Source organism: Neophocaena asiaeorientalis, unplaced genomic scaffold, assembly GCF_003031525.2.
Source record: "Neophocaena asiaeorientalis asiaeorientalis breed wild unplaced genomic scaffold, Neophocaena_asiaeorientalis_V1.1 scaffold70, whole genome shotgun sequence".
Taxonomy (NCBI): Eukaryota; Metazoa; Chordata; class Mammalia; order Artiodactyla; family Phocoenidae; genus Neophocaena; species Neophocaena asiaeorientalis.
The window spans coordinates 14,238,387-14,254,740 of record NW_020175410.1 but is presented as its reverse complement, the minus strand read 5'-3'; the positions used below and the strand labels follow the sequence as shown (position 1 = coordinate 14,254,740).

Sequence of the window (16,354 nt, the reverse complement as noted above, 5' to 3'; positions counted from 1 at the left end):
ATCTCATTCAAGTCTCACCTTATACATTAGTTCCCTAGGTGGCCCTCCCTGATCAGTCAGTCTAAGGGGTTCTGACCTTTACTCTCCATCCAAGAACTCTGTTTCCTTCACTTTTCTCAATTTACAGTTAGCTATTTGTATGCTTAATGATATGCCTCTCTTCCTCTGCTAGACTGTAAACCCCATGACAGATGGGGCCAGGTCTGTTCAACCTACCAGTGCAGACCCAGTGTTGGTCAAGGAATTTATTTTAGGGGCAGTGTATAGAAAATCTAAGAGTAGGGATTGGTTAGAGGTGAAAAGGTTAGAGGTTTAAAAAAAAAATGGATCCAAGAATTGCCTAGAGAAGAATATGTCAAAATTAAAGTTAATTGATACTAGAAGCTTCAATTCTGAATCATTTTTGGGAAAATTAGACTCGAATATATGATCCAGAAGTATTCTAGTATCCTTTGTTTCTAAATAGTTCAATATTGGCCAAGAGATCTAATCATTATTTTATCAGAATATTAATTTAACATATGATTTGAAGATGAGTCTCAAATCATACCTCCCCAAGTACTCCTCTTGTTTTCCTACCAGTCCTTGATAACCTTTCCAGGAACTTCTGTCATATTGAGTGGACATATTGAGTGGAAACAATATGGGATTCCCTCACGAAGCTCTGAGCATAATATCATATGGTGACCTTACAAACTCAGACCAGGCCTCCTTGGAGGCCAGTTCTCCTCCCTATAGCTCTCAAATGGCATAGTCCCTTAACCACAGTGGAACAGGATTGTCAAGTCTCAAATATATCTAAAAACAGGTCATAAATGGCATGTGATATGGGACACTGCTCACAGTATATTTATAAAAATAGGTTTAAAACAGTGATAATAATCCAGTGTCAAACACCACATAATTACATATGTGGTATTCAGCAAATACGTGTTGAAAAAGTTATTAATTTTAGCTAGAAAAGAGATATTTATCTTTCACACATAATGCATATGCATAAGAAAGACAAGACTAGAAAGTTTAACAAGTGCTATTTCTGGGGTATGAAGAGTATAGGTACTTTTTGTGTGTCTGCTTTTCTACATTTTCCAACATTGTGTAATTATATGATTAATATGCAATCAGGGGAAAATGTTATTTTTATAAACAAACCAATAAACTGTCAAAGCTACTACTGCACTCTTCTAGGCTCCCAAGGGCCTCAATTTTGGCAGAGACTCAGACTGCGGTAACTAAATATCAGTCCGATTGGGAAATGAAAGGAGAAAGGGGTAACATGGGTTTCTGAAGGACCTAGTTGGTCAAGCCATTACCCAAGGGACTCCTTTGCTCACTGACACTAGGGAAGAAAGTAGAGAAGTGCAAAGCAAAACTTATCTAAGTAAGTATTAACTTCAGCTGCAGAGGCAGGAGGAGGAAAAGTGACCTTCCCTACATGATGACAATTCTGTTCTAGAGTTTGTTGTCAAGGTTTCAAATGTCAGGTAGAGTATGGACCAGAATTCAACTTGATGAAGGCATGATTGCAGACAATAATACATGAAAGATAGCATTTAACTGCAGAGGTTTCAACATCTTTTGTGGCTACTATAACATGTAGGGCATGCATTGTACACATGGTGCTCTATACTAAAGGCATTTTAAATTTATTTCTAATTCTATCATTCTCCCTTACACACTGATCCTCAAAACTAGAACTGTTCACCCAGTGATAGTTAAGTGGGTAAGGTCACCAAAACAGCTACATTAAATGCCATGGGAGACCCAAGAGCATACACATTTGTATGTGCAATGTCTTCTAAACAAAAAAGAAACCACGGTGGTTTATAATGTGTCTGTTATATAACATTTAGTCTTACAACAAAATCTGATTCCCTCACTTCAGATGTCACCATTAAAATCTTTATTAAAAACAAACAAGCAAACAAACAAAAAAATCCTCAAGTCCGAAAAGAATGAAAGTTAACAAACTATATCAACTGCAATCACATGGAGACCGTACCACCTTATGCTGGGTTTTTCGTACAGACACATAGCAAACACCACAGAAGTTTAAAAATGAAAATTAAACAAGAACAGAGGATCTGGTAGTATAACTGAAAAAGTTCAAAGACATGGCTGCATAATATTTTTAAGCATTAAGATTGTGTAACAAACAAGAAGAGAACTACAAACCTAGGTTAAAATGCAAAAAGTGCCCTAATCATATCATTTTGGAACTGTCTGAGACAATTGAACAGTAATATTTGCTTACAAGGAATGAATAACCATTCAAGGAGTACAGCTTGTAAACAGACATTAAACTATCAGGGAAAAAACTGTATACAAGAGTATCAGTTTATTTCTTCCAGCTTGAGGCTGACAGACCTACAGATAAAATGATCCCCTGCTAACTCCCTTGGTATTTAAAGGATTCTTTACTTAGTTTGAATTATCAGCCAGACTTACAGCTGACATTAGAAAACTGTATAAATCAAACTGCTGTCTACAGTTCTCCCTGCAGTACGTGAACTTCTGTATACAAGTAAACACAGGGTGACTAGGACTTAGTTTTAATTCTTTTATCAGTTATTAATTACCTTTACTTGTCAATTAAATACATAATTTATATAATTTTTAATTATTTTATCATACACACAGATAAACTTTAATACTGTTAATAATTATCACATTTAGCTAAATTAACAAGCTTCAGCTATGCGTATCATGCTTACATGAAATGCAGTCATATAGCTTTGGTCAGGAGAAAAAGGTACTCTGAAGAAGCTGAGCAAGTCTGAAGAGATACAATCCCATATGCAGGGAGAAATAATGCTGACCCAAGTGCATTAATTTTGCTATAGACCCTTTGGTTAATGCTCAGAGTGTAACACGACAATCAGTACTCCCTTGCTGCAGGAAAGCAAAAAGGAAGGAATGCCTCTAACTTGGGTCCACATATCCTACTTTCCTTAGAAAAGGAGGCTGTGTGTGGTTGCCTAGAGACTAAATCCAGTTTACTAATCAAAGAAATATACCAGTTCTCCACAGGGCATGGAACTTCATCAGAGGCCTTGTTCTCCTGTGGAAAAAGGCCAAAGTCTAAATTTATCTGTACTCGTGGGGTAGCAAGACCAAAGCAGGGAGCAACTGCCCTCTTGGTGTTATTTTTCCAACGGCATTTGCTCACTCCGTGTCTCTGTGTCTCATTTTGGTAATTCTTGAAATAGTTCAAATTTTTTCATTATTATTTTATTTGTTATGGTGATCTGTGATCAGTGATCTTTGATGTTACTATTGTAATTGTTTTGCGGTGTCATGAACTATGCCCATATTAGATGGTGAATTTAATTGATAAATGTTGTGTGTGTTCTGACTGCTCCACCAACCAGCTGACACCCCTTCTCTTGCCCTCTCCTCAGGCCTCCCCATTCCCTGAGACACAACAATATTGAAATTAGGCCAGTTAATAACCCAACAAAGGCCTCTAAGTATTCAAGTGAAAGGAAGTCACACGTCTCTCACTTTAAATCAGAAGCTTAGTGACTTGGAAAACCAAGACAGACGGAAAGCTTAGCCTCTTGCACCAAACAGCCAAGCTATGAATGCAAAGGAAATGTTCTTGAAGGCAATTAAATGTGCTACTCCAGTGAACACACAAAGGATAAGAAAGTGAAACAGCCTTATTGTTGATATGGAGAAAGTTTTAGTGGTCTGGATAGAAGATCAAACCAGCCACAACATTCCCTTAAGCCAAAGCCTAATCCAGAGCAAGACCCTGTCTCTCTTCAATTCTATGAAGGCTGAGAGAGGTGAGGAAGCTGCAGAAGAAAAGTTGGAAGTTAGCAGGGGTTGGTTCACGAGGTTTGAGGAAAAAAGCCATCTCCATAACATAAAAGTGCAAGGTGAAGCAGCAAGAGCTGTTGTATTGAATAGAAGCTGCAGCAAGTTATGTAGAAGATCTAGTTAAGATGATTAATGAAGGTGACTGCACTAAACAACAGATTTTCAATGTAGATGGAACAGCCTTCTATTGGAAGAAGATGCATTCTAGGATTTTCATAGCTAGAGAGGAAAAGTCTATCCCAGGCTTCAAAGCTTCAAGAGAGACAGGCTGATTCTTTTGTTGGGGGATAATGCAGATGATGACTTGAAGTCAAAGCCAATGCTCATTTATCATTCCAGAAATCTTAGGCTCTTCAGAATTATGCTCAATCTACTCTGCCTGTGCTCTAATAAATGGAACAACAAAGCTTAGGTGACAGTGCATCTGTTTACAACATGATCTACTGAATATTTTAAGCCCACCTACTGCTCAGGAAAAAAGATTCCTTTCAAAATATTACTGCTCATTGACAACGCGTCTGGTCACCCAAGAGCTCTGATGGAGATGCACAGATTAATGTTGTTTTCATGCCTGCTAACACAACATCTGTTCTGCAGCCCATGGATCAAGGAGTAATTTCAAGTCTTATTATTTATGAAAGAAATTTTATAATGCTACAGCTGCCATAGATTGTGATTCCTCTGATGGATCTGGGCAAAGTAAATCGAAAACCTTCTGGAAAAGATTCACCATTCCTTTTTTTTTTTAATTGTAGTACAGTTGAATATATATATATTCTTTTTCATATTCTTTTCCATACAGTTTATTACAGAATATTAAGGATTCACCATTCTAGATGTCATTAAGAACCTTTGTAAAAAAATTTTTTTTAATTAAAAAAACAACTTCATGATTCATGGGAAGAAGTCAAAATATCAACAGTAATGGGAGTTTGGGAAAAGTTGAATCCAGCCCTCATGGATGACTTCGGGGGCGTTCAAGACATCAGTGGAGGAAGGAACTGTAAATGTGGTAGAAAGAGGGAGGAAACTACAATTAAAGTGAAGCCTGAAGATGTGACTGAATTGCTGTAATTTCATGATAAAACTTTAAAGGATGAGAAGTTGCTTCTTATGGATGAGCGAAGAACAGGGCTTCTTGAGATGGAAACTATTCCTGGTGAAGACTGTTGAAATAACATCAAATGATTTAGACTATTACATAAACTTAGTTGATAACACAGTAGCAGGGCTGGAGAGGATTGACCCCAATTTTTAAAGAAGTTCTACTGTGGGTAAAATACTGTCAAACAGCACCACATGCTACAGAGAAATCATTCATGAAAGGAAGAGTCAATTCATGCACTAAGCTTCACTGTTGTCTTGTTTTAAGAAATGTCCACAGCCACCCCAACCTTCAGCAACCACCATCCTGATCAGTCAGCAGTCATCAACATCCTGGCAGGACGCTCCACCAGCAAGAAGATTATGACTCACTGAAGCCTCAGATGATAGTTAGCATTTTTTAGCAATTAAGTATTTTTAATTAAGGTATGTATTTTTTTTAGACAGTATGCTATTGCACACTTAATGGACTACAGTATAAATCATTTTCATACGCACTGGGAAACCAAGACATTCCATGTGACTCACTTTATTGCAACATTCACTTTATTGCAGTGATCTGTAACTGAACCCACAATAATCTCTACGATAATCTCTGAGATATGTCTATAAGTCAATTTTTTTAAAAAGAACTGACTCTACTTCAATCAGACTCAAACCTAAAATATGACATGTAAGCTACTATATAAAAAATAAACAAGGTCCTACTGTATAGCACAGGGAACTATATTCAATTATCTTGTAATAAACTCTAATGGAAAAGAATCTGAAAAAAGTATATATTCTGAATCACTTTGCTGTACACCAGAAACTAACAAAAGATCATAAATTAACTATACTTCAAAAACAATTATATATGTGTGTGTATATATATATAATGTTAATCTTGCCTGACAGGCATTAGCCATTGTTTCTACAAAGAATACAAAGGAAGTTGTCCCTCCCCAACACCCCCAAATAAGTACTGTATTTTACTTCTGTGCATCCCACATCCTCCTTGGCCACTGGCAACTGTTGCTGTATCATCTCATCAGCCCAAGTACAATCCTCGTGACCAGCTGATGCCAATAAACTTTTATTTCCTCTGCCCATCTCCTTCACATTCCTTATAAACTTGTTAGATTTCAAAGCAATACCTCAGAAAGTATTACTATACAACTCAGAAGACTTAAGGAATTAAGGGGTTCATGTCCCCTTCCTCCTTCAAAGCCAGTAAAAGTGTATCAAGCCCTTACATCGTATCACTCTGACCTCCTCTTTTACCTCCCTCTTTGACTTTTAAGGACCCCTTTGATTACACTCAGCCCAGCCAGATAATCTGAGATAACCTTCCCATCTCAGAACCTTAAGCCATAACAATAAAATTTACTCCCAATACTACTACTGTACCCATACAACAGAATATTATTTGGCAACATAAATGAATGAAATACTGATACATGGTACAAAATGAACCTTAGAAACATTATGCTAAGTGAAAGAAGCCAGTCACAAAAGACCACAAATTGTATGATTCCATTTATATGAAACATTCAGAATAGGCAATCTTATAGACAGCAAGTAGATCAATGGTTGCTTAGGGCTAGGAAAGTAGGAGGGGGTAATGGAGATGGACTGCTAATGGGTAAAGGGTTTCTTTTAAAGGGCACAAACACATTTTAAAGTTAGATTGTGGTGATTATTACACAGCACTATGAGTTTTTTTGTTTTTGTTTTTGTTTTGCGGTACGCGGGCCTCTCACTGTTGTGGCCTCTCCCGTTGCGGAGCACAGGCTCAGCACGCGCAGGCTCAGCAGCCATGGCTCACGGGCCCAGCCGCTCCGCGGCACGTGGGATCTTCCCGAACCGGGGCACGAACCCGTGTTCCCTGCATCGGCAGGTGGACTCTCAACCACTGCACCACCAGGGAAGCCCCAATATGAGTATTTTAAAAAATTGAATTGCATACTTTAAATTGAATTGTATGGTATATGAATTATACATTGATAAAGCTGTTGTTAAAAATACTACTGTATTTATTATGGCTACCATTGAAAAGTTACTATGTGCAAGAAACCTTAGAGACCCTATATCATCTGATTCTTAACAACTCTGTGAGTTCAATTTTTCATCTTACAGATGAGAAAACAAGTTCAGTAAAATTATTTACACAAAGTTACAGAGCTGGTCAGGAACAGTACCCAGATATACTACTCTAAAGAAATGTCTCTATACAGTCCGTGCTTTCTAAATTATGCCATGCTTGTCATCAAATACTTTATTGGAAATATAAGAGATCACTGACATACAAATGGCCTTGAAAAAACAGGCATTTGGTTTCTATCACTGGTGGGAGTAAGTTTTTGTGAGGCATCAATAATAAGAAATAAGGCTTAACACAGGGAATTATACCCATTATCTTGGGGGGCGCGGGGGGTGTGTACCTATCTTATATATACCTATAATGGAGTATAATCTACAAAAACAATACTGAATCACTATGCCGTACACCTGAAACATAATACTGTAAATCAACTATATGTACTTCAATAAAAGGAAAAAAAAGGCTTAAAAGGTTAGCGTCATTGTTACTTAATTCAAAATCCACATCTAGAAAACAAATGCCTCTGGAAAGCAATTAAAAGTAATTAAGCTCATATAATTTGTTCCTTCTCTTTCAGTTTATGTCAGAGCTAGACTGTGAATGTCTTCAAGATACAGATGTCATCTCTTTGTCATTTTTTAAGTCAGCGCCTCTAAAAATTCTTGGTTCTTTGTATTAACAGAAACACCAACAAAATATAAATATACAGAAACCATCATTATTTCTTTAAACTACACTCATTAGGCAAAAGTATTCCTTTATTTAGATTTTATTCTTACATTTAGTTTTTTATACATACATTTAGAGGAAACTACAAACACTAACTTATTAGCCATTCCAGAAAGATAGGTGGATAAAGAAAGTATAAGAGGAAGAAATACAGATACTATACTAAACTAAACGTACACTTCTTCACCTAAAATGCAACTAATCATCTATTTAGTTGTTATATTAGTCTGTTTGCTGCTGTAACAAATTATCACAAACTCAGTGGCTTAAAACACCACCAGTTTATTATCTTTTGGTTCTGTAGGTCTGAAGTCTGACATGGGTCTCACTGGGCTACATTCAAGGTCTCAGCACGGCTGCGTTCCTTTCTGAGGTGCTAGTGAGGAATGCTTCTTTGCCTTTTCCATTGGTTCATGTCCCCTTCCTGCATTCCTTGGTTCATGTCCCCTTCCTCCTTCAAAGCCAGTAAAAGTGGGTCAAGTCCTTCTTACATTGCATCACTCTGACCTCTTCTTTTACCTCCCTCTTCCACTTTTAAGGACCCTTATGATTATACTGGGCCCACCCAGATAATCTGGGATAACCTCCCCAACTCAGGACCTCAAATTAAGGTCCTTAACTTAATCACATCTGCAAAGTCCTTTTATAATGTAACGAAACATATCCACAGGTTCTGGGAATTAAGACATTGATATCTTTGGGTAACCATTATTCTGCCTATCACAGTTGCCCTTATGTTCAAAGAAATCAGGATATACCCATAGTAAATTGAGCCTAAACTGGAGGAGTGGTGGGGCATACTAATGGTTTAAATAGAGTACGTAGAATTTGGGATGAAAAATTCCTCCTTTTTGTTGTCATATTCTTACTGACATTCTATTTTGAAGATGAACCATAATTAGATACATGGAATAATAGGAGAAATAGGTTGCCATTCAAAACCATGATAGGAAATAGAACTATCTAAATGAATGTCAATTTTCAAATCTGAACAGAAACCAAAAAAGCTTATTTTGTACTTTCTTTTTACACCTTGTTCTGCCATAGCACTCAGCAACTACCATTCATACAAAAGCCACAGCCTATATCATAAAATTGGGTGTTGTACTAATTCAAACTACAGAAAAGGTAGCTGGGAAGAGTATACCAGGGCATAATGACCATGAGTTTTTATGAACCTTTAAACTAAAGTATCCAAAGAAACATTATATATGTGGTTAAGAAAACAAACCTCCTTTTTGAAAGGTCCAAATTCAAAACGAAATTATGTCACTACATTGTAAGACTGACTTCTGCTTAATTCCCCAGAACAACATTCTGTCCAGTGTTTAACTTTTTCAATTTAGCGTTATATCTTTTTTGACTCCAAGACAGAAGACTGATGTTTGATGTACTCAAGTTATAGCCAGCATTTACCAATTCTTTGATTCGACTTTTTAAAGTGCTTATGCTTGAGTCCAAAATCCGAGGATTTTCAATTATTTGTGAAATGCTAATTTTTTCTTCTATGAGGCAGTCTATTTTATCACTAAACTTTTTCTCTCCCAAGAAGATCACATCTGGACAGCTTAAAACAAACTTCCGAATCTCTTCTGTAGTACACCCAAGAGAAAACAGTCTTTCTTTGATATTTGTGTAGTTTCTTCTCATACAATCATTGGAAAGGTCTAGGATTTTAGCTCCTGGACCATGTATCAAAACAAGCAGCTGTTCATTGTTCAAGTTGAAAGCTGACTGTAAAAATTCAATATTAGTTTTTACCCGTTTGGTGCTCTGAATTAAGATGAAAGGGTTTTTAAAAATTATCTTCCTGACAAAACCTGTGGGATCATTGTGACCCAAAGACAAACAGACTTCTCGCAAAAATTCAACCATCTGTTTATTCAGCTCGAGACTATTGGAGAAGGTACGCGGGGCACTGGTCAACAATCGACAAAGGCATTTATGGGTCAATCCAACTGAGTAGAGGAACTCTATATTTTTCTCTAAGTTTAGGTTGTTACTTGACCGAAAAAAGGATTCAGGAGAACGTTCCAAAATAGCTACAATTTCAAGGTCTGATGTCACAATTCTTCTCCACAGATCCCACCGATATGAAAGACTTTCAGGTGTGCGTGTCATGGCTCGTGGATATCTTGATATGATGCTAGCAATCACTTCTTTGCTAGCTCCTTTAGACAGAAGGAATGTCTTCAGGTTCTGCTCATTAGTACCTCTCCTATTAAAAACTCCAGGCTGTCGTTTCTTTGCCATGTCAACATCTACTCCCATAGTAAGTAAGTTATTCAGCAGTTCTGCACTTTCCAAAGGTTCACTGTCTGCATTATCACATTTCATACTGAAAAGCCTAAATGAAACTGATTTAAAGAGGACTTCTGCTGAAAATCGGATCATCCAACATCTTGAACCAAAAAGAAAGTTACTTCTCATATACAAGAGGTTTCTTGGTGCCATAATGGTCAGGTAGCCCAAACCTTTTGGAATGCTGTATAAAACAACATATAATAATATTATACAAACACACATGTTAAAGAGATAAAAGACCATATTATGACCCTGTAAGTATCATGGTCATTTCTGTAAGAAAACACCTAGGGATCCAGCTCTCCTGGTGCTGTGGTAACAATCCCACCACCACACTCCCACTCCCTAGCTCACTGCTTCTGATTATCTGTGGGTCAGGGGCCAGTTCTATTCTTAACATAAAGAAAAGCAGTACAGCATCATCACTGCTCCAGAATTATTCCTGCCTTTACCTTCCTCTTTTTATTTGGCCTTGCCTGCCTTGGCTACCCAAAACCAGTTGCCCCTCTCCATCTCTGCTTTATCTTCCTGGTTACCAAACCTTTGGCTTATTCCTACTAACTGATGCTTTCAATTCTGCCTTGTCTTCTAACTTACTAGATCTTTGGCCTTGCCTCTGCCCACAGATACCAGACTTCTTTGCCTCTGTTCTCACTTCCTGGTTATCAAACTCTAAATCTAGGGGACTTCCCTGGTGGCACAGTGTTTAAGAATCCGCCTGCCAACGCAGGGAACACGGGTTCTACCCCTGGTCCGGGATAGATCCCACATGCCGCGGAGCAACTAAGCGCATGCACCACAACTACTGAGCCTGGGCTCTACAGCCCGTGCTCCACAACAAGAGAAGCCACCACAATGAGAAGCCTGCACAACGAAACAAAGAGTAGCCCCCACCCGCCACAACTAGAGAAAGCCCGCGCACAACAAGGAAGACCCAACACAGCCAAAAAAAAAAAATTTTTTTTTAAACCTCTAAATCTAGCCCTGAAAACCAACACTTCATACTACCTAATTTCCACCTTAAACACCTTTTTCTAGATTCATGGTACTCGTTAAACCCATGCTATCATTAGAACCTTAATTCTTATCTTACATAGCTCCTGATTCCAGTCTCCATGTCACTCAATTTACCTTAACGTCCCCTTGGTTCTTGGGTTAACCCAACAACTCCAAACCAATTTTCATCTTCATAATGATCTAGCTGGCATATTTCATACACACAGTCCACCGCATGTGGAACTATATAGAGAGATGGGATGTAAACATTTTAAAAGTTACTTTTGCCATTCTCCTCACCACCATTTTATAAAAGACTAACTCAGGGCTCTCTGCATCTGTGTCACAGCACATGTAACTTTGATCAAGTGACTAAAACCTTGATAACTCATTTTCCTGATCATTTAGAAATAGGGCATAAAATGGATGAACTTATACATGATAATAATCATAGGTCCCTACTAAAACAAGCACTCTATTTATAGGAAATATTTTACGAGAAAATTAACAGAAAAGTTTTCTTCTGTTATCCAGCTTGTCAGATGGTTTATGTTCCTAAGTTGTTTGTGGTCTCAGTCATACAACAACACATAATACTTTTTTAACTGTACTTTCTCCTTTTCAGACTATACAGCTGTGACAAACTTAGTTCTTGATTCCTAATTACTTACAACAGGCTCTTATCACTTAAAAGAGGCATTTCCTTTCTCCTCTCTGCTAATTAAGCATAAAATAGAAAATAGAGATAAATGGTTCCAACTCACCACTAATATCTCTGGGCTTGAGATACTGCTTTCAAGATCCATATAAGAAAAGCTCCTCTGTGTCTGTCCTTTTAATTACTACAATCTAACAAGAACTTGGATTAAGCCTACAGGCTGGGAACATTCCTGTAACTCAGATAATCCACCAATCATCAAAGAATTAACAAAAGATTCCAAAACTATAGATTCAAATAACATTCAAACAAAACGCAGAACACTCACAAAGTAAACATCAAACAGCAAAAGCACATTTTAGATTGCCCTATACTCTTGAGTTCATTATTCTTCATGTCTCCATAATACCACATACTACTCTATAACTACATACTCTTCCAAAAATGCATGAAGATAGGAACTTAAAAATAAGATCCTCCTAACTAAAGAATGAAGGCTTTACCTTGCCCTGCTCAACAACCTGCTCTCTTCCAGATGCTCAGGGTGACCTCTACTGGATAATGGGACAGAACACTGACAGCTGTAGATAAAACCAGTGCTTTCCAGAGAGGGGTGAGGGATTATCCAACGGGACGCAGGTAGAAAACAGTAAAACTCCAATTTATATTTGTCTTGGCCTTTTAAAATTTCTACTTTTTACATGTTTCATAATGTAAAAATGTATACAATAGTACTATAAAACATGTATATAACTAATTAGTAAATAAATATACCTATATTGGAGGTACATTTATAAACCTTTTTATTAAGATTGTACATGTTCAAAAATGTCTATGACTACTACTCTAGACTACACTCTACTCTTGAGAAACAGGGCTGAACGAGTCACAGAAAATTCAAAAGAAATTCTACTGATGAAAAACTAAAAGTAAAAATATATGCCAAATATCTTAACAAAAGAGGAATAAATTAAGGTTTCTCCTGAATCTGTCATAGGGGGATTTTGTCTTTGTGTATAGTTAATTCTCCATGGAAATATCTTTCACACAACTTAATGTCCAAAACCAAACTGAGCATCCTTCCCAGCCCCAAAACCAGCCCTCCTCTAATTAATGAAATCACTATTACTCGGTAATCACTCATGATAAAAAAAAAAAAATCTGAAAGTAAGCTTTGGGTTTTTTTCTCTTCCTCAACCCCAGTCATTAAATCATGTAGATTCAGCTTCTTCAGTACCTCTGAAATCCAATCTCTCTACTCTTTGCTATTCTCTCAGACTATAACAGCCACTTAACTTGCTTCTCTAACATCAGTCACTCAAAACTGCCACCACAGTACACCTGTAAAACAAAGATGTGATCACGTCCCTCATTCCCTGATTCCCTGACCTCTGTAGCTGTCCCCTAGAAGGTAAAATCTTCAGATTGACCTTTCTAGCTATCTATTCTATTCTACAACCTCACAACAAAGCACCATTGCTCTCAAATCTCGGGTCCTAAACATCCTTGACCATTCTTGTCTCCCTGCCTTTTTTTAAGCTGTTCTGTCTTTCAGAAAGGCCTATCCTCCTAATGTCTATCCACAGTACAAGATCCCATTCAAACAGTATCTTACCACAAATCTTTAACTTAAGAAATACTTGAAGTTGAAGTGAATCATTTGTTTTATAGTAATTTGTTACTAAGAGTCTAAAACTAAGTGTTCTATTTACATAGGGGAAAAAAGAGCTGAACTGGACTTAGAACTAGCAACAAAAATTTGGTTTTGATTACAATACTATAAATGCAATAAATTGACCCCCCCAAAATGGTATGAACAGTCTTAGCTAAGCCTAAAAACAATGGTAACTAGTATCAACAGCTGGTAAACATATGAAGAAATGGGGGGAATTCTCAAATATTACTGTTGTTGAGGAATTTGGTACCATCCATCATATCTTTCAACCCAGCATTTCTCCTTCTTGGAGATTATCCAAAGGAAATACAGGACAAGAATACACATTTGTTATTTAAAAAAAAAAAAAAGGATGACCATTATAATATTACTTGCTACAGCAAAAAAGAAGGAACCCAAATGGCCACCAATAGTAGAATGATTAATAAATAGTGGTACATGTATACAATATAATACTACACAGCCTCCTTTTAAAAATGAGGCAGGGGCTTCCCTGATGGCACAGTGGTTGAGAATCTGCCTGCCAATGCAGGGGACAAGGGTTCGAGCCCTGGTCTGGGAAGATCGCACATGCCGCGGAGCAACTACGTCCGTGAGCCACAACTACTGAGCCTGCGCGTCTGGAGCCTGTGCTCTGCAACGAGAGGCCGCGACAGTGAGAGGTCGGCACACCGCGATGAAGAGTGGCCCCCGCTCGCCGCAACTAGAGAAAGCCCTCGCACAGAAACGAAGACCCAACACAGCCAAAAATAAATAAATTAAAAAAAAAATTTTTTTTGATGAGGCAGATCTAACACAATAGAAAGATGTCCAAGACATTCTAAGTGGCAACCTGCTTAACAGTACAATGGCTAGGATAATACCACTTAAATAAAAAGGGGGGAGGGGACATTAATATATACAGAGAGAGGAAAAAACAGAATGTTATTTTTCAGTTTTCAACACAAAAAAAGTTAAGCCTGATGAATATCAATTTATTTTACTCCTTTAGCATCCAATCTCCATTCAAAATACTATTACATCTAGCGTGGTGAATAAATATTTAAGCAGCCTAATGCAAGAAGTACCAACTGCCTCAATCTACGAATTTCAAAACTAATTAATATTCCATAACTTATTTCCATCTGTCTCTCAAATTGCCGTTTTTAATTACCAAAGCCACTATTCCAAGAGCTAAAGGTCAAAATTAGCAAATACACTGAAAATCTCTGTACCTGTAACTTGTGAGGTCTAAGGAATAAAGGAAGATTTATGAGCCCCTCTGCTCCACAATTCCCCGGACAAAGAGGCTTTTAATGGAAATGGGTAATCACTGGTTCCAGGCTTCTACATTCCAGTTAGTCTTCTTTTGACAAAACGAGCTAAGTTTGGAGATATTTACAGCAATGAACTTCTCACCTCATTTGTCTTAAGGAAAGAGAACTTTGCATTCCTCCAGAAAAGCTGAAAAATAGCTGTTTCCTAGAAATGGAAAAATAAAAGGGGCGGGGATAAAATAACGTCAGGACTTGTAATACAGAATAAGGAGCTCAATTTCAGCTAACGCTGCATAATGTTCTCGTGAGATGCATAACCTCTTATATACTAGGCATCTCTCAGAGATACTGAGAAGAAAATGGCAAGTACAAGCCCGAGTATAAGAGGTAAAGGCGGCAGAATCAGAGTATAATTTGTAAAACCAGAACTAAGTGCTTCACACACATTATCTTACTTAACATCCACAACTTAAAAGGTCGGCATCATTCCTAAAATTACAAAATCAGAAAAAGCGCCGAGCTCCCTCACTAGCTTGACTCAGCTCGTTGAAGCAAGGTTCGAACCCAGTTGAGTCTTTAACTCAAAAATTCCACGGGTATTTCCACGGGTTCTTCCATCCCTCTTCCTCCCACAAAGAAACTCTACAAGGGGCTGCACGGGAACGGGACTCCGTTACACATCACAGTCACCCAGACCCGCTTCTAAAAAGACAACGCCCGCCGGCAGCGAGTCACCGACCTTAACTTGGACTATAACTGGGCGCTAGAGATACCTTTACTTCCCCTTCTGGGGTCTGGAGAAGAACAGAGGAACGGAAGTGGACAGGAATAACTTCCGGCGAGGGGCCGCGCACAGAGGTGACGTCACCCTCCTGGCGCCCCCCGGCGGCCACGCGGCCGACTTCCATAGCCTGACGCTAGGGCCCCGGCAGAGGGCAGCAGGAGACCGCGGTGAGCGCGGGGAACCAGTCTTCAGGTCTGATTTTGGAGGGCGGGGCGGGACTCGGAGCTTTTCCAAGACCCGGCCAAAGGCCCAGAGTCGCTGCGGGGATCCGTTTCCTGCAGGCGACACGCGGTGGGAAAGTCACTGTTATATACGTGAAGTTTGCAGCCTGATAGGATGATTACGCTTATTAATGTGATTAACATGGCGTGGATGAACACCTCCGCGTTTGGTGCAGGAAAACGCGTGTGAACAGCTCCAGGTTTTCGTTTTTGAACTACCTGGTAAATCCTGAAGTGTGGCTGCTAGTCCGAATTCAGTCAGCCTTCAGGACGGGAAGCAATTCTAGTGTTCTTCGATTTAAGTGCTTACAATACAAATTACTTCTGGTTCTTTTGAAATTGTGACGAATTTGTGCTATTTAAATCAAAGTTTTGGGACTTCCCTGGCAGTCCTGTGGTTAAGACTGCGCTCCCAATGCAGGGGGCATGGCTTCCATCCCTGGTGGGGGAACTAGGATCCGGCGTGCCCCAGGGCGCGGCCAAAAAATTAAAAAATAATAATAAGTAAATAAAAGTTTCAGTACAAACAATCTCCTCATCCAGTGCGTTTTTGTCACCTCTGGGGGTGTCACCTTAAACCTTCGTGGTCCCCTCAGTCCCCAAAAGAAGGCTTATACAGAGATTAATGAAATAATCATCAGGTTGCCGCTTATCTTCTGGAGGAAGTGGTAGTTTAGTCCTTGGAAAAACAGAGAGATGGGGAGACGGTTGATCCTGAA

General features: G+C 38.5%; 1 protein-coding gene across 4 annotated transcripts; it reads right to left on the bottom strand.

Moving 5' to 3' along the window:
- Positions 1–7,660: 7,660 nt before the first annotated feature.
- Positions 7,661–15,438, bottom strand: MTERF1 (mitochondrial transcription termination factor 1). Of its 4 annotated transcripts, none has more exons than XM_024767078.1 (3): positions 15,370–15,438; positions 14,773–14,835; positions 7,661–10,226 (listed from the first exon to the last, which is right to left on the bottom strand). In XM_024767078.1, exons 2-3 carry the CDS (start codon positions 14,802–14,804, stop codon positions 9,038–9,040), a joined length of 1,221 nt encoding a protein of 406 aa, XP_024622846.1. In that variant the 5' UTR covers positions 14,805–14,835; positions 15,370–15,438; the 3' UTR covers positions 7,661–9,037. The 4 variants fall into 4 exon arrangements, with proteins under 4 accessions (XP_024622846.1, XP_024622848.1, XP_024622849.1 ...); XM_024767080.1 differs by having other exon boundaries at positions 15,404–15,435; XM_024767081.1 differs by having other exon boundaries at positions 7,788–10,226; positions 14,589–14,835; positions 15,404–15,420.
- Positions 15,439–16,354: the final 916 nt, after the last annotated feature.